Consider the following 22,723-nt stretch of genomic DNA (forward strand, 5'->3'; position numbering starts at 1 on the left):
CATGAGGCACTTTCAATATGGGAGTCGGGAGGGGGACATAAAAACCATAGCAACGCTATTCCTAGTTTTGTAGGACAGTTAAACCTCTCCTAGTTTGCATTTCTCTTCTACATAGTTCAGTCATTTAGTGTATGGAGAGCGGTTCACTGTTAAGTAAACCATAAATGCTGTTCTTACCTTTTTGCTAAAGAAAATGTCACCATAATCTCTAGAGCATAGGACATATTAAAGGTAAGGAAGGCCGTTGTTGCTCAGTTTTGGGTTTTTTTTTCGTGGTGTATGGAGAACAGCACACCTTTAACTACAGTAAATAAGAACTGGTTCTAACAGTGATGCTTTAAGAACATTGTCAGGGTCTTTATAGTGTAAGATGTATGACAGGGAACTCAAGGCCAAGAAATGTTACTCAGTTTATATGTGATCAAATCCGATCATGGTGTATGGAGAACAGCAAAGCATTTCACCAAATAAAAAAAATCTGTTTGAATATACATACATGGAATAACTATATGAAGGAACAAAATTGTCAGAAATCAGTTACCATGGCAACCTATGATACCTAGATAAATGTTTTTCTTCATAGGTTGTCTGCATGTATATAGAGTAGATTGTGACGTTCGTCTCTGTCACCTTGCTTGGTTTACCACCTCTCCGTGTCGATACACTCCCCGTGGGAGAGCACAAGGCTTTTTTATCTTGTGCTAGCCCTTCCCAATGGTGTAACTTCACATGCTCATCCTGGCTTCCCTCTTCTCTTAATTACAATTATTGAAACCTTCTTATTGTATTTCTTTCCTTTCCTTTCCTTTCCAGCTACAATCGACAGCGATTGGGCAAGCAGCTGATATTTTCCGCACCAATGAAGATCATGTTATTCTTACTAACATCAGAGAGGCAGCTTCGTCTGCAGAGAAGGGAAAGCTCGGCAAACTCTCGGAGAAATTCCACGAACATTCTGACCAAGTACAAGACGTAGGTTCTATCTGTAATTTTGCTAATACTCTGTAAGCTTCCATTTACGTACCGTACGCAAACCACAAGTGGGAACTCTCTGCAGACGTGCATGCTGAATGGATTACTGCCATCATCATCTTGTCATGGAGTTGCTTCACCGTAACCTACTTTTTCCTGAGATATGTGGTCTCATAAATATGTCGTATCTGTATATGTTAGTCAACAAGGCCTTTATAGGTGGCACTGTTCAATATCTGTGAAAGGTTCTTCAGGTTGGTCATAGTAAAGCTAGTATTGCAAGAAGCTTCTCTCATGGGGGGGGGGGGGGTGGGAGAGGGGATGGGTATAGGTAATACTGCAGCAACAGGACAGAGGGTTACTCATGGTAGTACATACACAGGCAAAGCTATGGAACAATCAATAATTTTGAAAATGTTGGGTAGTGGAAAAGGGGGAGGGGGAGGTCTGGTAGAGTTGGTAAGTGAAGCTAATACTTGCAAGGAGCTTGTCCATGAAAATGCATGAAAAGAGTTGGGGGAAGGGGCTGGGAGGTGGGGATTTCAGTTCCTTCTTCTTTAGTTCCTTCCTTCTTCAGTTCCTTCTTCTTTAGTAAGCATTGTAACTTGGGTGATGCTTTCAAATTTAAATAGTTTTCTGGAGTTTGTGTTTTATCACTATCCATCCCCCCCCCATCCATCTCCTTGCCCTCTCACTTTCCCTCTCCTCCTCTAAACTGAAAACTTATTCATTGCCTGAAATCATTGCTGATGAGGCATTATTCTCTTAAAGTTGTAGATAAACTGGGGTGTAATAATCCTATTCTTCTTCATCACAGTTATGTCGACTACTGTCTCACATAACACCATCTGAATCTCTGACAGTCTGTCTGGACATGACGGGAGACAATCTCAGGAATTTGGCACCGCTGGTAAGTTTGCAAGAAACACAGAAAAAATGTTCTCTTCAGGATGTAACTATATTGATTCATGCAAGCAATCCCTGACTAGACAGGACAGCTACTGTAAGTTGAATGTCCCTGAGGTGTCACAGATGGGTTTGATCAGCTCTCGTTATACTGCGCCCAAAGATATCAGTATCATAGCAGGGATGCCAGAATTCCGGCAATAGACGGAATTCCGGCTTTTTCCCGATTTTGAAATTTGGTTTCGGCTCCACACGACCTTTCCGTCTTAGTTGAAACAGGCATGAGCTTTTCCGCGAATTTCTAACTAATATCCTAACACACTGTAGCATATGCAAATTGGAGGCCTATACCGTAATTTTTTTCTCTGATTTTTTCATAAAGTTCCGAACTTTAGCTTAGATAGTCTTTGGGACATCCAAGTCCCCACAACTTTCAGGCCCTAGGGGCAAACCCTGCTGGCATCCCTGATCTTAGAAATGAGTATGAAATAATACAAAATAAGGGAGCAAACCTGTGGGTTTTCCCACAAAATTCCATTCTTGAGAGATTCTAGTTTCTAGGATTTCCAGGAGACCATTTATTTTCACTTCCCTCATCATCACCGTGCCTCTCGTTGTCTCTTTCAGGTGACTTACGCTGCTTCTGCTCTCTTGGAGTACCCGAGCAGTAAAATTGCCAAAGAAAATCTCGATATTTTGGTCGACACCTGGGAGGCGATCATCAACGATCTGTCATCATACGTCAAGGAGATGATGGAAGTCTCTCACGGAAAGATAAGTAAGTCGCTGTAAGAGGATGATAATTTGAACGTCATTCCTCAAAGGTGCTAAAATGTATTGCCTCATTACTTGTCAATGACGCATGGATAATTACATTAAAATCTTATGAGGCATATGAATATTCTATGTAAGCATTGAAAGAAATGGGCTTATAACATTGTTTTATTATGTTTTTTTTTTTGTTTTTTTGAGAAGACAGTGTGCACACAGCATCAAATGGCTTAACTTTTTTGACACTACTGTCACAATGGGTGGAAGGAATAAAAGTTGCTATTTCCGGTTCCACGAGAACGTCAGTGTTTCTATGAACACGGAAATAGACGTGTGCAAAATATGAGGATTTTAATCGCATAAGATGTAATTATCGGCAGAAATCTACTAAAGTAATTATCTCCAGAGGTCTGCTAACTTCTAAAAAAGTCAGATGTGAGCAGTTGCCAAGTCAGCCTAGGTTTGCAACACAGTCAATTACTAGTAGAAGGACCTAGCGAAAATGGGCACGCCACCCCTCTCCAATTCACCCTCCCCCCTCGAGCCCCCTGCCCCTGGTACAAGCTTTCATTGCCAGGAAGTCAGGAATCTTTGTTTGATTCTTCCATAAAGTTAATACTAGCAAGCACATGCAACAATGATAGTATGGAAGGATACAGAAACCTAGCCATCATCTTTAGCTTATCTGATGGAGAAACAGCTGAGAAAAAGAATCTCGTGCTGATATTTTTTAAATCTATGACATCATAGTGTCGCTAGGATTTGAAACCATTTCTCCTCCATATTTTCAAGGTAAAGTATCCACATTTTGACAATGAAACCAATGCTATCATTTAGGTCATGTTGTAGGCCTCAACATTTTAGGTTCAGCATTCGCAAACCCATCTCCATAACAGAAAATAAGTGTTAAGATAAGATAAACTTTATTGCATCCGATAGGGAAATTACATGCTTGCAGATAAAACAGTAAGATATAAAAACGATACTATACAACAATAAGAGAACAAACAGTAGGACAATAAAAGCATAAGAAATGCTAATAACAAGGAACAGGAACAGATGGGCCGAAGCTCACAGAATGGCAAGGAATAAAAAGTATAAACAAATCACAAACGGTAAATATGATAAGAACCCAATGAAAGAAGGAAAGACAAAGGCAAGAGATTAGCGATTAAAAGATGCATTAAAAATTCTAACAGCTTGTCCCATGAAAGATGAGGGGTAACGATTAGTATGAGCCTTCGGAGGTCTCATCCTCCCACTACGAGGGATAATGCAATTATTTAATGGAGCGTGGAGAGGGTGATCGATATCCTTGAGAACTGAATGAAGCTTATCATTAACCCGACTATCAAAGACCTCGTCAACCATTGGCAAGCGTTTCCCAACAGCCCTACCTGCCCGTATAACAGTATCATCTAACACTTTCTTGGATGTCTTATTTATGTTACCAACCCAGGAAGTTATGCAGTATGACCAAACACTACTAATAATAGAGTTGTAAAAAATGGATAAAATGTTCTGGTTCACGTCAAAAGAGACTAATTTCCTCAAGCAATACATTCGTGGTTTCAAACGTTTGGCAACATACTCAACATGTGCATCCCACTTTAGCTGATCATCCATAACTACACCCAAATATTTGTACTCAGTTACCCTATCCACTGTCTTACTGTCAATGACCACAGGTTCGGGCACTATCTTGTTCGCTCTCCGGAAGTCTATAATGAGTTCCTTCGTCTTGCTGACGTTAAGATGGAGATAATTCCTGTCGCATTCAGCAACAAAATTGGCAATTTGTTCACGGTAGATCCGGTCATCGTCATTTTTAATCCGGCCAACGAGAGCAGTGTCATCCGCGAACTTGATGAGCGGACAGCTGAGGTCAGTGGAGCGTATTCCGGAGGTATACAGAGTGAATAGGAATGGTGCTAACACAGTGCCCTGTGGTGCTCCAGTGCTACATTCCATAATGTCAGATACAACATCACGACCGATACGTACAAATTGTGAGCGGTTAGTGAGATAGTCCAATACCCATCGAACCAAAGCATGTGGCACATCATCAGATCCAAGTAAAACGTTAGCTAAAATATGAGGTTGCATCGTATTAAAAGCAGATGAAAAGTCAAAGAACATGATGCGAGCGGAGACTTTACCAGATTTAGAGTCTTCGAGATGGGAGTATAATGTGTCCAATGTGAACAGGAGTGCATCGTCAGTGTTGCGTCCCTTCCTATATGCGAACTGGTGATCATCCATTAGGTTTACAGTTAGCCTTTTGATATACTGCAATATAAATCTTTCACATGATTTCATGGCTACGGAAGTGAGCGCCACCGGACGAAGATCATTCATGCTGGTGATAGTTGACTTTTTGGGCACCGGAATAATACAGGATTGTTTCCATAGGCGAGGGATGCACTGGGTCCTAAAGCACAAGTTGAAAATGTGGGTGAAGATATATGACAATTGATGGTTACATAGTTTCAAAACTCGCGGTGAGAGTTTGTCCGGTCCAGCTGATTTTGATGCGTTCAGCCGGGAGAAATCTCGAAGTACATCATCCTCTGTTATGGTTAGGAAAGGCGCGGACTCCCCGGAAGTTACTCTGAGAATACGTTCGATTTCATCCGTGAAATCGTGGCAATCGAACCGGTTATAAAATGAGTTCAGTTGATTGGCGTAGGTTTGGGAGTATTCTGGTAATGAGCCCTGCTTCGAGCTACTGTTAGTATAACCGCTCATCAAACGCATGCCGGTCCACACATCCCTAATGTTGTTTGTTGTGAAATTATTTTCGATTTTCCGTTTTTAAGCATCTTTCTCTTGTTTGATTACAGAGTTAATCTCCTTCTGAATTAGCTTCAAGTCATATTTAGAACCCGTCCTGAATATCAGTTTCTTCTTATTGATCAACTGTTTCACCCTTTTAGTAATCCATGGCTTGTTATTGGGGTAACATTTGACTTTCTTCGTGGGAATGATGGCGTCCTCACAAAATTTGATATAGGAGCTGACGGTGTCCGTTAATTCGTGAATATCATCGGCAGTGTCAACGAACATTTCCCAGTCCGTGCGATCAAAACAGTCTTGGAGTTGATCCAGGGCATCATCCGACCATTGTTTGATTGTAATTACCCGCGGCTTTTCACGCTGGACGACAGGCCTGTACTTTGGTAACAGGAGAACAAGGTCATGGTCGGCTTCACCAAGCTTAGTCAACTGGGATGATACATAAGCGTCTTTGACGTTGGTGTAACAAAGGTCCAGAGTCGATTCCCCCCTTGTTGGACAATTGACGTGTTGATAAAACCGTAATCCCGGGTGTTTCATTGATCCATGGTTGAAATCTCCATTAACCACAATAAGGGCATCAGGGGCTTTAGCTTCAAAATCTTGAATGGCCTTAATCAACTCAGCACTACCCGCCTTGGCAACGGACTTGTCCGGTATGTAAACAGTACAGACTAAAACGTGTGAGAACTCCCGCGGTAGATAAAATGGCCGTACAGAAACAGTTAACATTTCCAGGTGGGGGGTGCAAACATAGTCCTTTCTGTACACATTATTTGGGTGACACCACTTCTGGTTGACGTAAACACACACACCTCCCCCACTGCATTTACCAGCCGCTTCCAAATCCCTGTCACCACGTACCAGTTGGAATCCGTCGATGTTAACATGATCGTCACTATGGTTACCTGTCAACCATGTCTCTGTGAACGACACAATACAAGTATTCCTGAAGTCCGACAAATATCTCACACTCGCACAAAGTTCATCCATCTTGTTGCTGAGAGACTGAACATTTCCCATTATGATTGAGGGTAAATAAGGCCGGTTCTTACACCGACTATTCCTTCGTTTGACACCCCCTGCTTTCCCACGCTTTCGTCGCCTCATCTCTTTTGGTAATCGCATATCTGGTAGTCCTGTACCGACTGCACATCTAGTACCGATTGCGCGAAGTTCCGATGGAGTGTAATAGAAGACTGTCCGGTGGCCATTATGAAAAACCTCGCCATTTCCGTGGGAAACGATACAAACAGTCAAAAACACAACCAACAAAACGATAAACATCCACTTAGAGCACATATTGACAGCATTCGGTGGATAAAACAGCGACAATAGAACGATGAAACATGGAATTTGAGAGGAAACTGCAAGCTGTGTCGCCACGCGAGCAGCGCCACAGAACAGAAAAATAACAGAACATAACAGAAAATAAGTGTTGTAATCAATAAAGTAAAATGTTAAATAAAATGGAGCACACATGGCTATTTAGACTCAATCAAGTCTTCAGAGCCTTTTGTTTGGAAACTGCCCAGCACATAAGGTTACGTACCATGCAGAATGCTGCAGAACTCCCCCCCCCCCCAGCATCCAACAACAACGAAAAATGACTGTGAAATTATCAAGAAATATTGGAAGAAAAACAAAATGTTGCATGTGACATACCATATATTAATTACTCTTAATGTCAGACGACTAACAAAAAACTGTCTCTCTCCGATAAATACTAATCTATGCTTTTACTCATGTTTACTCATATTTCTTCTGATGCGAGGTATTCCTTTCATCGGTTTGACAGATTATTTGAGTAGATTTTCTGTAATTTTCTCATCAAAAAATGTAGTAACAACTTTGTTAAGATGATTAGAGACATTACTTGGAAAAAATGAAATATAGAACCATCAAATTTGGAGAAAATAATTTATGGCTAATAGGTTTTAGTCTTCATTTTGTTTAAAGAGGAAGAAAGGTAAGATATTGATATGGAAAAAATTAATGAAGAAAATAATAAAACATATATGGAAACGCTGCAGCATTTAGTGTTTCGTATGCATGATGGCTAATGGGATAGGAATAAAAGCTCAGTAGGATTAGCTTTTAGAAACAGGCATAATGTGATGTAGAAATAAAATATTGTAAATATTATAATAAAAGTAGAAATGTGATGTGTTTGGGGTGGGGTTATGTTTTGACATATTTTACAAAGCATCTCAGATGTGAGTACATTTGGTAGTTTAAGAATGAGTTATAGGAAGAGTTATTTATAGCATCATCAATAAAATATCACATTTACATCTGTTTTTAGTCGATAGGAAGTGCATCTGTTTATTAGTTTGAAATTAATTGGATATTTTTATTTCCATATTTGCAAAAATACAAGTAGGCTACAATATAAATTATACAAAGAAAATTGAAACTGAAAAGCAAACAAGTTTACAATTAACTATTTTGAAAGAAACACAGAGGAGAATTAGCAGGAACCATTGCTTTATGGTCAAGGAAAGTAACGTTTGCGTGTTATATTCTAGTTTTGCATCTCCTACTGTGCAAAGTATTTCAGACTGTATATATTAGTTTAGATATTTCTGTTGAAAATATCAATACATTATTTAACAAGCTAGATGTGGGGAAGAACTGAGGAATTAAATGCTGTTTCATAGAGCAGTTCCCCCTTTGCGAAGAAACAAAACGCAAAGTAGATTAAAAAAAAAACAGCGTTATGAATCATAACCCACAGAATCCAAGCGAAAACTATGTCACTGGTTTTGTCATATTAAAGTCTCAGAAATGTGTTGAGAACATAAATCTGATTAATTTCATTTGTGTCATGTTATGACTGCTCAAATTGATCCTGCTTGGGATTGTTATCTCATCCTGTATGTCACATTACTATATGCATCGCTGGCTAAGTTTTGTATTTGGAGACTTATCTTCAGATAGAGGAGCAAAAGTATCATCTACTATTAGCTTAAATATTTAAAGGAAGTGTACTTAGATATTTCCCATCAGTCAAATACATGAGCATGAAGTAAGTGCTATAGGGGAGCTTAAAAGTGCCATCAAGATAAGAATATGTAAATTCCACCGAACAGTTGACTATTTTATCAGAAAATTATTCTGATAGCAAGAATATATCTTGTCAAAAAATAGAAAAAAAGATAAATTGTTTAAGTTGTGGTATCAAGTCATTCAACAAGTTTTTGATTTAAAATATTAAATTCTTGACTGTTTTCCAAATAAAGAATTTGACAGTTATCTGAAAAAAAAATGATGAACTTGACATTTCAACAACTTTCTGCAAAATGTCAACTCATCTGGGGTTAGATTTTCTTATCATGATTGCACTTAAAAGCAACTGTAGATCTATTTACCACATCAATTGTTAAAAAACTCTTTAGACATTCCTGTTACTTTCCAAAGAAATAGGGTGATAAAACACAGACGAAAACAAACATCACATTCAACTAGCAGACACAGCCAGGTATATAACCTAATTCACATGGAATACCCTCGGCAGAAGTTGTTATTGTCCTCAAGTGTTTAGTCTCAAATGACAATTGGCTGCTACGTTTTGGTTGCAGAGATATGCCTTGATATACTAATAAAGCAGTGCTCTACTTACATGAGTGGCGACATGTGCATCTGCTGGGGCACAATAGGGTTGTGTAACGTTAGCAATGAAATACTATCGGTTGTTGCTATTACCACATAGAGTCATATTGTCCTTTAAAAGGATTACGTTAAATAACATGTCAGTGTTGTTATGTCATAGTTAGATTTGTGAAAATGTTTTGGTCTTATCAGATGTTCACCATTTAAAATATCTATGCCACGTCTCTGATGTGCCTTCAAGATTGAATCGATAATAATGTCGACTCCTCAGTCTGTATCTGATTGGTAAAAATGTATCCATTTTGTTTTAACGAAATTCTAATAACTGTACCAAAATATGTTCTTGTAACTTCACATAAACATCATGTATGGCATCCATGGACAACATTAAATAGTCCTTGACACATTTACTCTCATATTTCAGGTCATCGTGTCTTGTCTTTCCTGTTTACATATGCATTCTTTCCGGGGAGCTGATTTAATGGACTGTGGCCTCAAGTTGGAAGCCTAGTTAATACTTTGATACGACCCTCTGATATCTTAGGCATTATTTCTCTAAAACTATAAGTGGGATGGGGAAAGAAATGTGAACATAAAGTATATGATTTTATTGTTTTTTAGTGTATGAAGCATGACCCTTTGACATTCTTTCAAAAGTAAGAACAAGTTCCTTCACAAGCCTTGAATAAACTCCTTCTCAGACACATTATTAATTCAGAGTTTTCATATATGTAGGTTTACTAAGACCTCAAATGATTCTAGGATGAATCATTAAGAATGATCCATGATTGTTTTAGTGAAAAGAATAACTATTTATCATTACCTTTAAACTATCAAAGCTTTTAAGGTTAGATTTCACATCACGATCGTTGTTGTAAATATTTCTCTAATTACTTTTTAATTAATCCTAGATGAGAGAAGACAGTATATGTCACTTCCAAGACCGGGGGTAAGTATTCATGGTTGATAATACCGCTAACATTAGGGTATTACAGTATGTGTTATAATGATAAGATGCATAAAGTCCTCAAAAGTCTGTGGAATGAGTTATACCTGATATGACCTAACCTAACAGGTAAAACATGTGGCAGATTTGGCCTAATGTTATATTAATAGGGTAACTTACTTTCTGATAGTGGTATGGAACATTTGCTTGTTATGTAATATGATAACTTGCGATTAATGAATTTCGAGACTAATTCAGCTATTTAATTTGGTTTTGCTATAATCGTCCAAGCCTATGGATTAAATTTAATATTAACACAGTGGATGATAGAAACCCGATTGGCTTGATTAATAGTTTCTAAAGTAACAAAATCAGGAAACTAACTTGACTGGCTCTTCTAATCTCCAGACACTCAGTTAATAATAGCTTTTCCAATTTTTTGTTTTTGTTAAATGATATTTTCGATGAAAAGTGAACATGGAACTGCATATTTCATAATATATAGTGCTCAAGTTTCCATTTTCCTGTGTTAACAGAGCTTTTTGTGGTTTGACGATGTAAGTAATTCTGTCTTTAGCTTTTCATCACCTTTTTTCCTTCTTTTCTCATCTAATATCTATAAAACTTTTATGCTCCATCTTTCAGTTTGAGGAACTCTTAAATAGAAAAACAGCCTTTCCTCTGTCTACTTTCATCCAAATTAAAGCTACATTTTGTATTGAATTTATCTAGAAATTTGATGGTACACACCCAACCAATAAAGAGTATATAATCTGTTAGCATAGTCTTACCAAAATTCGGTGAGAGAGTCTTGAAATTTTATAGGTTTGTAAATGAAACAGATTTCATCACATCACCTGTTTAGAATGCAAAGTTTTCACATTGAGAACTCTCTGTTAGGTAGGTGGGAGGGCAATCGTACGTGAATATTCACGACTTGATCGAAATGTTTTGAAGTTACAACACAACACAAAATGCAGCTGAAGTCTTCTCATGGTGGTGTGTTTCTCTGGGAGAAACAATCCAATTTGCTTTCTCCTTCTCCTTTATACTGTGATTGACTTAAAAAGTACATAAACTTGATAAAGTGAAGTACTTTATGAATTGCAACAAGGTTCGAGATTGCATTAATGTGTTTGTTAGCTCATGGTTTGTTTATGTCTAAGACTCAACATTTTGTTTGTTCGAGTTTGCAGTGGTAATGATGCCATGTTGCTTCTGTGAATTCAAATTTTAATGGGATCCTGTACATTCTACGAAGTAAATAAGAATCATGTTAACTGGGTCGGCAGCTTCAATAGTTTCCGCACACCCAGTGGCTATTTTCCAATTAACTGGGTGTACAACATCGGATTTTTTATTTACTTTCAATGATTTCAACATAGTTCAACAAAGAACTGCTTGTACCATTTTTATGGCAAACTATAAAAAAAAAATTAAAAAATGTTGGTGCAAAAGAATTATCTGGGTGGGCAATATAATGAATTGGATGGGCAATTGCCCACCCGCTTAGTGTGTTATTTACTTCCCTGTGTACATTTGAAGTTAACAGGTTTCCATTGGCATCTTGACACCTTGCTCGGAAACAGTTTGTGGTGAAAAAACACACTGTTAGTTGTACTACAAAAAGCTTTTGTGATGTGATGTTACACTTGTATCCTGTTAAGAGTTACCTTAATACTATTTAATAGTACCTTTGCTGTGTGGTTTTTACAAGGCAATTCCACGTTTTCAAGTGCCTCGTTGATGACAATCGACCATATTGAGGAAGAGATCGTTTCAATTGATTGTGTGCTTTGTATGAATTGGCATCCTGTTTGAGTAATCTTCATACTGTGAAAATTGTGTTATTTGCATGGTTGCAGAGGGCAACAACATGTTTTTTTTTCTTTTTTTTCAAGATCCAAACCATATTAAGGAAAGAATCATGTCAAATTATTGTCTGGTTTAAGTGATGAAACATGAACTATTGTTGTAGTGATACCGTGGTAAATTTGTGTGGCCCGTTTGTGTTGATTTGCACTATGGAAACTGACATGGAAGTTGGCATCATAGTAGTTGGTTTGTAGACTATGAGTCCTATCCAAAGCTGAATGGTGACTTAACATGAAATGTCAATTATACCTTCTCACTTTTACACAAGTGGCTCTCTGGAGCCACCTCCAAACATCCTAAACATTACAACCTACAAATTCTTGTTCTTATCTACACACGTTATTACTACTGTATGTTAATGCTACCACACAGATCATAGCTTAACCAAAATTTACATCACATTAGATTGAACTTCCATAAGGTTGCACTATGCTCTCTGTTTGAAGAGTTTACTAACATTGACGGAAGCCATCTCACCACTTACATGGTTGTGTAAGAGGTACAGGACTTGGTAAACATTTACATCATTTGTTGATATGGGTGAATCGATACAACAGTGGAAAAGTGTAGAAATCTTTATTTTGAGGGTGGTAGCAGCCTATCCTTAGCGATAAATTAAATCATTTCTCTTTGTTTTGTTCATTATTTGGGAGGTACAGTTTTTTTAAACAAATCTTCAGACCAGCGCTGAAATCAATCTTTCTTGTCATGAGGGGGCAGGTTTTATTCATTGGTACTTTCTTTGCATCAAATCATTAAAACTTGGAGGAACAAGATGTCCGTACTTGAAGACTAACAAATAAATATAATGTGGGTGAAAAAGCTGTGTACTAACCTTTTTGGTTTCTTAATACCTGAATTTTGTTTTTGCTGTCTTCCTATAATTTTTGTTTTTTCTTGCAATTTCGCTTTCAGCAGATCATAGTTGATATCTTTTTTTTTCTCTTTTCTTTCAATATCAAGTTTTATTGCGTCTATATGACAAATTTTGTAATCAGCAATGATCAGCAATATTCTTGCAAAAAGTTTTCTGCATATTCTAAATACCTATGAAATAAAAAAAATTAAAAAAAGAGTACCAAAAGGCACCCAGTATTAAAATGTTTATTGATCATTATAAAAGTAACTGAAAATTACAGATTTTTCATTAATAAAATTGCTGTACAAATTCCCATGACACACTATGTTTCAAGTTTGACGATACAGACAGCATTGTTAGAGGGAATGCAGCATTGATTGTCAAGGTAATTGAGGAAATTTTTTACATTCCTTCATAGCATATTTTTACCTCCCAAAGTTTGAATGTGGCTTTAGACGACTGTAAAACCCAGTCACTTGATTGGACTATTAACGAAGAACACTATATTTACCAATGCCAGCCGCTGCTATATGTGGAATACACGAAGCATTATATCAATGTTTGATTCTCATAAATCTATTAATGACATAGCAGGCCTCTGCAATTTTTGATTGTAAACAACATTAGCATCTTTCATTGCACCTCAAAAGGTTTTAGTTTGTGAAAATTTCTAGGGAGCAGTTGTAACATGTCTCCACCCTGTAAGTTAAGTCACAGTAATGTATAACAGGAGCTATTGAGTTTTGTGTGAATTATCAGGTTTACTGGATTTACATGCCCATGTATAGCATTTACCTGTAGCAACAGAGATGACCTCAAGAGCTTTTTTTTATTTTTTAATATTTTTTTATTATATTTTTAATATTTTTTTTAGTTCATAGCGTGTTATGTTGTTTGATCTGAAGTTTGAAAATTTATTTGTTTTATCAAATATTAGATTCAATGTCTGTGGGACCAGATTTGTGTATAAACGTTCTGGATCAAAGAGAGCTGAAAGCTATTCATGAACTGAATATCGTCTGTAATACAAAAGGAAATTTATCAATGTGTTCAACAGTTTTTGAGACTAGTCTATACCACTTCTATGAATATCTGAGGTTCGTTAACGCCAGATATTTTGTTTAGGAGGAGGCTACGAAAGGGTTTTATTTCTGTCCTAGCTGGCACACTGGCACTCAGACGGAACTAAAGCCGAACTTGAACTGTGAAAGACATCTGGCATGGTTAGACTTAAATTGGTGGCAGCAGAGTGAAAAGTTTAAAGGAGCTTATTATACAAACAAAATTTTTTTTTAAATTGTGAAAAATTTTCTTAGAGGAGAAAGCAAATCTAACGATCATCCTTAGGCAATATGATAGACATGTTGGTGTCTTTTATTGATTTATATATTTATTTAGCTAATCTTCTTTCTCTCTCTATTTTTGATGTTGTTTATGTTGTTTATGTTTGTCTTTATCTGTGACCTAATTACCTTTGTATAAAGCTTATTTCATACCACATTAACTGGATTTATAACAAAATAATCTGTTTTTTTTTTCCCACACATTTTACAGATTTTTTGTATTTTTATGTTTATTTATTGTGTCTTATTTTAGAGGCGGAGTAAACATTGGGAAACATTGTTTCAGCTGTTAAACGACTTGAGAATCCTGAGAAATGTAAACACATCTGTTGCATTGTGGCTGTTTGTCTTCTAGATTCCTGATCTCTCGATGTTTCTTCCTTACACACACTCTCTCTCTCAGATATAGAGTACTTTGAGATGACGCAGAGCATAGCCAATAGCAGATGTTATCGTCACCCTAGCCTCTCATTCTTGTTGTAGAGCCTCTCTCTCTCCTATTATGCATACGTTCACAGTATCAAACCCTCACTTACCTGTCCTCACAGAACCATCGCACTCTTGCACCCCTCGTCTAACTCAGAGTATAAATTACCCAGTGCCAACCCGACATGAGTGTGTCTCCCTACATTTGGTAGATTCTTTCTTCGACCAATTTTCCTCGTGAGGAATTATATTTTGGGTTGGATTGATTAAAGAGAGGGGAGTGGTGTTGTAAGGACTTGGCCAAGAAACAAACATAAAACTTGCAAGATGGGGGGAAGTATTCCCCCTCACTTAGTGGGTTGATCTTCTTGGATTTACACCCTTATTTTACCCCACAGGGCTCCACAAACTCCCATTTATATCTCTTCTTCTTTAGTTTTAGATGAATCTGCTGCTCCTTGATTCATTGCTAGTTTCTTCATCCAAGCATCTGGACATTTTCTCTCTCTTTCTTCTTTTCCAAACTGACACCAAAAATTAAGCAATGGTTTGGTATTGAACACCATGCGTGGTCACAGCCACCATTGCTTTTGGAACATTTTGTGTGTGTGTGTGTAAGGGAAGGCTGGGAGAGTGTGGGGAGGGGGAGATTAATGGGTGTATGGTGTCTAACTATATATCCTTCTTTTATGGTCAAGTTGAGTCACACATAGGTTGTCACCATGTTTTTAGGAGTGGAGGGTGGAGTGTGAGAGAGGGCAAAGTTTGAGGCATTCAAGAAATAGTTGTAATTACAATGAGTTAAAATAAGTCATGCCATAAATAATGAAACTCACTCTGGGTTCAAGAATATTTGTAACATGATGACATTCAGTTTGCACAAATTGACAATTTGACAATTTCTATAGGATGTAGTGAGATCTGGGAAAGGAGGGAGGGGGGAGGGGAAAAATTTAATCCAGTGATAAATGTGGACAACTTTATTGTAGATGAAGCTGATAAAAGTGGGAATTGGAGGGGGCAGGTGGAGGGGGCAGGGGGCAGGAGGAGGGGCAGGGTTGAAATAACACTTTATGTATTGTAGAGATTTATAATAAACAAGTTGTTGAATGTAACATATTGGTGGGAGAACAGGATTGTGAACATAATAAGAACAATGACTTAGAAAATTATAAAAATTCCTGTCAAAAAATTGCTTTTAACAGTAAAAACAGTCAAGAAAAAGTTCAGGTGGCCTTAAATGATAACATGTAAATTTGTGACTTTAATATAAAAAGAGGCGTCTGTACCCCAAGACAAGTTCATAGTGTGAATCTTTGCTTTAATACTATTCTCTCTGAAAATATAGGTTTGGAAAATTAGTATAAACATGCTCATTTACTTACTTCTTTAAGTTAGTATACTTTTATTTCATTTGACATACAAGGCATGATCTGTCAATTCATTTTTCACATTCATTTTTCTATCTATCTTTAATTTCTGTTTTAATAGCTGTCAATAGAATGGACTCCTTCCCTTTCCTCTTTGTGTATTCTGTTAGTCACAGCAAACATCCTATTGTCAAATCCTGCCTCTGTTTTTTCTTATCCCCTCATATTTGTCGAACCTATTTTGTTAAATTCTGTTTTTCTTAGTTTACCACTAAATTTTTTCAAGGATTTCTTTGAAAATTTCATACATAGATGAAATAAGTGTTTGAAGTAGTCTAGCTTTAGTAGTCTTTTGCCAATTAAAATGATCTTTTTTGCCAGCTTTTTTGTAAATATCAACTTAATAAAACAAAGACGTTCCTTGAGCATGGGATGATTTAAGCTTAATTACTGAAGAGACTTAAAAGTTTTGGGAATCGTACAATAGAATCATGGCTGAACATAAGCAGTGTGTCAAGTTTGTATGGAGATTGTTGGGGGGATGGGGGCAGGGGTGAGGTATGGAGGGGCAGGGGGATGAGGGATGGGTGAAGTGGACAGGCATTGGTGTTAGATTGTAGGCTAAGTCTCCTCTTACTATCCTGTTAGGGGTCAGGGGTCATAGACCTGAAATGCCAATTTGTTTTGTGATACCACCCAAAAGAATTTGAACTTTTTTTCTCAAACTGTGATTTCAATGTGTGATAAATGATGAGTCATGAAGTGTTGAGGGTCTTTGTAATTTGTTTTTTACACTCCCTTTTATTCAGATATATTTACCCTTATGGTGTAACACATATCATAATGACCAGAGAGATTTAATTGACCAAAGAATAATTCATTTGAAGTAGCAATAAATGTAATCGATTACCTTTTAATGGACTCTCAAGTGCAACATGTATTTCACTTTCAACAAATTAGTTGGATTTCACAAAATTGCACAAAAATATCCCCCCTTCCAAACATATACACAGTTTGTCTTGAATCCGTTATTCTGTGAAAACGCTAAAAGGTAGTTTATATTCTTACTGAGATTGGTCAAAATGGTATAACATTAGGCTCCTTATTTACAAACTTTTTACTGTAATTTAAGTCCCAATTCTTGTATGCAAAGTAGACTAGTTGTTGGTCTAATCTTTTAAGTGTTGATGTTTCCTCAAAGTTTCGAGACAAAACCTGTTGTGACATTCATGTAAGAAATTAAGCATTTCTTTAGTGCTTCGGAGTATTTAAATTGCAAGAGACCGGTTGTGGATAAATGTAGCTAACAGACTTACAACACAAATGAAAAGGCATACATACCAAGAAATTTTCCCTTCCATGCATGAAATATACTCCATTGCAAGCAAGATAAGAATTGCATATCTACAAAGAGCAGTATTTATGAAGGAATAACTAAATCAGAATTATGCAAATTATGAAAAAAAATGAATGCAAAATAAGAAAGAAAAGAAACAGCAATTAATGCTCGCAAGAAAAAATGATGTGGTTATCCCTCCATTATAATTTATAATTTAATTTAATTATAATTATAATTTCAAGTGTTTTATGTATTAAAGTCTGCTGATCCATAAGTATGAGGTGGGGTGGCTGGAAGATTTTAACTATTAATCCCTCCGTTATTTTAGGACATTTTTTGGGAGAAACAAGCGTTTCTGACAATGACTGTGCTGCTGGTCACAGCACTCACTAATTAATACATATTAATGACACAATAAAGAAAAACAGGTACTCAAAATTATATTCACTTTTAACACAATTGATTATTGTCATTTCATTTTCCAGAAACATGGAACAACGGTCAAATCATTAAAACCTTCCAGATTAGATGCAGAGGTATTTTTTTTATTTTTAATCTCGTCGTTTCTACGTCACTTTTAACAAGTAATGTTGAGTCTCATCACAGACCTTAATTAGTAAACTTCTTATAAAAGGAATGCAAGTTTGTAATATGTAATTATATATATGCTGAGTTGGCTTTTCACATTAAGATGTTCTTCTTGGATCATATCCCTGAGGAGAGGTATTCTACTATGACACTTTTATAAGCTGTGTAAATATTAATACATGTTCTATTACTGATAAGTGGCTTACCTGTGGGTGGGGAATGGGGTGGGGTGGTGGTAGGGGTAGGGAAGGGTGTGGAAGAAATGGGAGAAGGGTTGGGGAAGGGGTTGCACTACAAGTGATGGAGAAGTGTTGGCAAAAGCACTTTATTAAATGTGAAGTTTCCTCTTCCAGGTAAGATTAGCAAGGAAGAAAGTTAAGTCAGTGATAAGAGGAAACTTGACTAATTAAACAATAACTCGATCCAAGACATTTGGGTGCTGTCGATTCGATCATTGGTCGATACCATCTCTAATTAAATTAACTGATTGATACATCGCTCATTGACGGTGGCCCAACATTCTCCATGTGTTCGAAAAATTATTATGTAACAGTTATATCTAATAAAGACAGGTCTATCATTAAAAGTTACTTGAAATTTCTTTTGATTTTAATCTACATTTATTTCTTGGTTAATCAATTTTCATTCCAGGAGCAAACCAACATTGCCAAAAGTGGCCTTGAGTTGAAGCTTCTGACTTCAGAGCTTGACGCAGAGGCCGATCGGTGGAGCGACCAGGATAACGACATCATAAGGAGAGCCCGGAATCTTTCCAGTATGGCATATGCTATGCACATGTTCAGCTCGGGTCAAGGGTCGTTGAGAACCACACAAGACTTATTCAAACAAGCAGAGGTACGTACGACAATCTGTCATTGCGGAAGTAAAAATATAAAGCATGTTTGGTAAGAGAGGAGGCAAAAACAACATATTTATTTCTTTTGTTTTTTGAAGAACCAGTGACTTGCAAGATGTTGTTGTCACTCCTTCAAGCTATACAAGATAGGGTGTTGGGGAAGGGGGCGGGGGGAGGGGGACCTTTATGGATGTGGAAGTTACCTAGCAAATCCTAAGATTGCTTTATAGGTTAGTTAATACAGTTGCATAAAACACAACTCAAAATCATTCACATGTAACTGACCTGAGAGCATGCTTTCCGCAAACAGGATGGTACCATTGTCAAATTTACAACCCCCCTCCCCCCACCCCATCCTTCCCCTCTCAGTCTCAGCCCTTCATACTAGGGACTTATCATTATGATGGCTTGCATATCATTGCCTACCATAATATGAGAATCAAACCTGTTCGGTCCCTAAGATAGTATCCTTCATATCATTGAATAGAAAACAGGTTAACCGAGCTAACTGATGTTTACTATCTGTCAGAATCAACATAGCTAATCTTGCGCCTTTCTGTCTGTGTAGACCTATATGAACAGATCAACAGGTTGACAAATGAAATGACTTGAAGCAAGTCTTGGTACAGGTTGAACTAACAATTATTTAAGCCAATTAGGCTACCCAGGAAACCAGTAATAATCGATCATTTTCCCTTCCTGTATAATATCCCTCACACTCCTCCAGTAACTTGAAATTTTGTGGTTCTTTGTTATTAGCCTCTTATCTTTTAAGCAAGTTTTAGTATACCTCTTGTCTATATTTCATCCTCTATTGATGATTCCCAAATTTATCTCTGGTTCTTCCTTTCAGTACTTCGCAGAGGAGGGTAATAAGTTATTCCGCTGTGTCAGGGATACCACCTTCCAGGCTCCGGACTGTCAACTCCGTAGTGATTTAGTGCATCTTCTAGATAGAGTGCTTTCTTATTGCCAACAGCTTCTGTTCATTACAAGAACACCAGCGACTGGAAAAGTAGGGACTTTCAATAAGGTTTGTCGATACTTGATCCAGAGTGTTGTTATAATGTAACGATGCGATGCCATAAATTTGACTGTCTCTTCTTGTAGTCGTGTCATCATTGTTTTGACCAAGTGCGACATACACTACTTCCATTTATGACAAAGTTGAATGGCATAGATATCAATGCCGACTTCTGCTTTCAGCATGTTACCACATATATATATAATATATGTGTGGGAATATATATATATATATCTATATATATATAATATATATATATATATATGTATATATATATATGTATATATATATATATATATATATATATATATATATATATATAGATATCTATATATATATATATATCTATATATATATATATATATATAATATATATATATATACACATATATATATGTATATATATATATATATATATATATATGTATATATATATATATACTTATATATATATATATTCCCACACATATATTCTCTTGACTCTATGGTTTTCAATCATTCATTAGCTATGGTAGAAGTGGTACCTAATTTATCTATAATTTATCTGTAATATGGGAGTGATATGTCTTGCTGCCTGAGTCATCTGTCTGGGATCAATCACCTGATGGGAAATGACCACCACTGACTCTTATTTTCTTATCATTTGTTTCTAATTTCTGTCGGTCAAATGCATCTGGATAGGGAAAAGCTATGCATAGAGGCATTCTTAACTCAGTTAAAAAAAGCTCTCAACAATTGTTATCTTTAATCCTACTTGATAATCTTGTAGTATGTGACTTGTAAATATATTCTATTGTATGTCCATTGAGGTGAAGCTCACCTCAGTTGAGGTTGTGCCATTATTGTGAGATATTTCTTTGTTAACAAAAGTGCTTTTACAATCATGTACTTGTTTGTTTTGTATTCAATTCTGTTGCTCTTCTGTTGATAGCCTCATATCGAATACTTCCTTATAAGTCATAAATGTGCTTGAAAGACAAAAGTCCTGTGAGCTTTCGTCAAGAATTTTCTAATCTCATGTTAGTGCTGCCATTCTCAGCATCTTGAATTATTCTCTAGGGCTTAACCCTCATTGACATCTGGGCATCAATTATTTGGAAACTTCAAGAATCATTTCAACTTCTAGCAACTTTTAGCTTTACAAGTCTGGTCAACCGTTAAGGCCCTATGTAGCATCACTGTAATCTATGTTTACAGCTTCTCATTGTAAGCCCACCCAACTCTCCCCCCCCCCTCCTTCGCCCTCCCACCCAATGCAGGTTTCCAGACCATCACTATTACAATGATTCTTTTGTTCTTTACAGGTTGACAGTACCATTCAAGACACCAAGCTACTTCTCACCATTCTTATCCGAATATTACCGTTATGTAATAGCCTTGCCTCCCAAGTACGTATCCATAAACTCAACCTACAATATACCAACCATTTCATGAATATTCTCAATATTATTATTAGCCCAAACAGTTATTTGCCTAACCCTCCCTAGCCCCCTCCCCGCCCCCAACCACAGTCTCTTTACCTTGCAACCTTCAGCAAACATCTCTAGAGCATTGCAGTCAAGTGGTTAAGGCAGTGGACTTGTGATCTAAGGTTTGCAGGGTTCCAGTCCTGGCCAGATCATAACGTTGTGTCCTTGGGCAAGGCACTTTATCTCCATTGCATCTCTTCGCCAAGGGTGTATAAATTGGGACATGTGAGGTACTGTAACTTGTAAATATAGTTGTGTGCGCCGGTTTGTAGCTGCACCCTATAGGAGGTCCCCCAAGAGACACATGGATGTGGTAGACTGTAGTGTCCCAGGAGAGATTGCATGAATTGTGCACACGTTGTTGTGTGGGTGTGACAAGTTACCGACTATCAGGGGTTAAGTTGTAAAGTCGTGTGAGGGGGGCCTTGGCCTAATATAAGACTGTAACCCTCAACTTTTCTATCAAACCTGTACCCTGTGGTGGGGTTAATTGTTTACCAGAGTAAACATTGGTGATTCCATTTATCTACCCAGTATATGTTTGGTTTGATAATGTTACTTACTTTATCCAATAAATTCAACCTGTGTTGGTATCCTTGATATATTTGACCAGGGATGTGCCCACGCTGGGCGGCACTGGGCGGCTCCGCCCAGCACCAAAAATTACCGCCCAGCACTGTCTTAAAAATTTTGAATCCCGCCCAGCACTATATTTTCATCTAAAATTCCGACATTCCTAACAATATATTCAACATAAATTGGGCCTAGCCTATGCCAAAATGATACAGACTAATAATGCGTCAGTTACGCATGCCAGAAAAATTACTTACGGCTTTCAATTGGTCCCTTGTGAAATCTCTTTGAAACAAACTAATAACTTTTACCAGGTACGTAATATATTTCACTAAAAAAAATTTAAAATGTAAATTGTTTGAAAAACCAGTACTTGTGTATGTGCTTAAAAAGCTACACAAGTGCCAGCATTTGGCATCTGAGCACCTTCAAAAATTGAAAAATTTCTCAAATGGGAGGGCCCTCCGCCTTAGACCCCTCCCCCAGGACGGCGATCAATATACCCGGCACTCAGGAAATCCTGGGCACATCACTGTTTGACTGATAGTAAAAGTCATCCATTGCAGTGCTCTATACAACTCTTGTTTCTCTTGTTACCTTGGTCATTGATATAGTATTAAGAGTTGAAGAACATCTCTTAAAATATAACTTTGGTCCATCCAACTTTTCTTATATGCTAACACTTTTATATAAATATGCTCAGAAATCTGTATCTCAATATATTCCCCTTTTTTTCTACATTTCCTTTATCCAGATTGAGAAATCAGGAGAAATTGGTAAAAACTTGTAGATAACATCATTATGACACTAAAAGCAGCTTTGTACTGAGTTAGGTCAAAAATTGGGACCCATGGAATATGATGAAAGTTGCACGGAGCGAATTTTTTCAGGATATTTTCTGATTGTCCATACTCCATGGTTGTTCATACAGCAAATTTGGTTGTCTAAGAAACTGCAATGAAATAACAAAGAATGACTCATATGTTCACTGCAGGAGA

General features: G+C 37.1%; 1 protein-coding gene across 5 annotated transcripts in view; it reads left to right on the forward strand.

Annotated features, from left to right (window-relative positions):
* LOC139964695 (alpha-catulin-like) overlaps positions 1–22,723 on the forward strand; it is a 185,658-nt gene that overhangs the window by 100,535 nt on the left and 62,400 nt on the right. For 2 of the 5 annotated variants that reach the window (XR_011792069.1, XM_071966537.1), the window contains exons 9-17: positions 814–972; positions 1,790–1,882; positions 2,506–2,656; positions 9,969–10,006; positions 14,334–14,396; positions 17,701–17,751; positions 18,455–18,658; positions 19,513–19,692; positions 20,988–21,071. Coding sequence is in view for 4 of the 5 variants with exons in the window: in XM_071966537.1 (XP_071822638.1) it covers positions 814–972; positions 1,790–1,882; positions 2,506–2,656; positions 9,969–10,006; positions 14,334–14,396; positions 17,701–17,751; positions 18,455–18,658; positions 19,513–19,692; positions 20,988–21,071 (1,023 nt within the window). In the remaining variant the exon portion in view is untranslated. Of the gene's footprint in view, positions 1–813; positions 973–1,789; positions 1,883–2,505; positions 2,657–9,968; positions 10,007–10,539; positions 10,561–14,333; positions 14,397–17,700; positions 17,752–18,454; positions 18,659–19,512; positions 19,693–20,987; positions 21,072–22,479; positions 22,502–22,723 lie in introns of all 5 variants that reach the window. The other 3 variants (XM_071966540.1, XM_071966538.1, XM_071966539.1) reach the window with 3 other exon arrangements.

The sequence above is a fragment of the Apostichopus japonicus genome, chromosome 23 (genome assembly GCF_037975245.1).
Source record: "Apostichopus japonicus isolate 1M-3 chromosome 23, ASM3797524v1, whole genome shotgun sequence".
NCBI lineage: Eukaryota > Metazoa > Echinodermata > Holothuroidea > Aspidochirotida > Stichopodidae > Apostichopus > Apostichopus japonicus.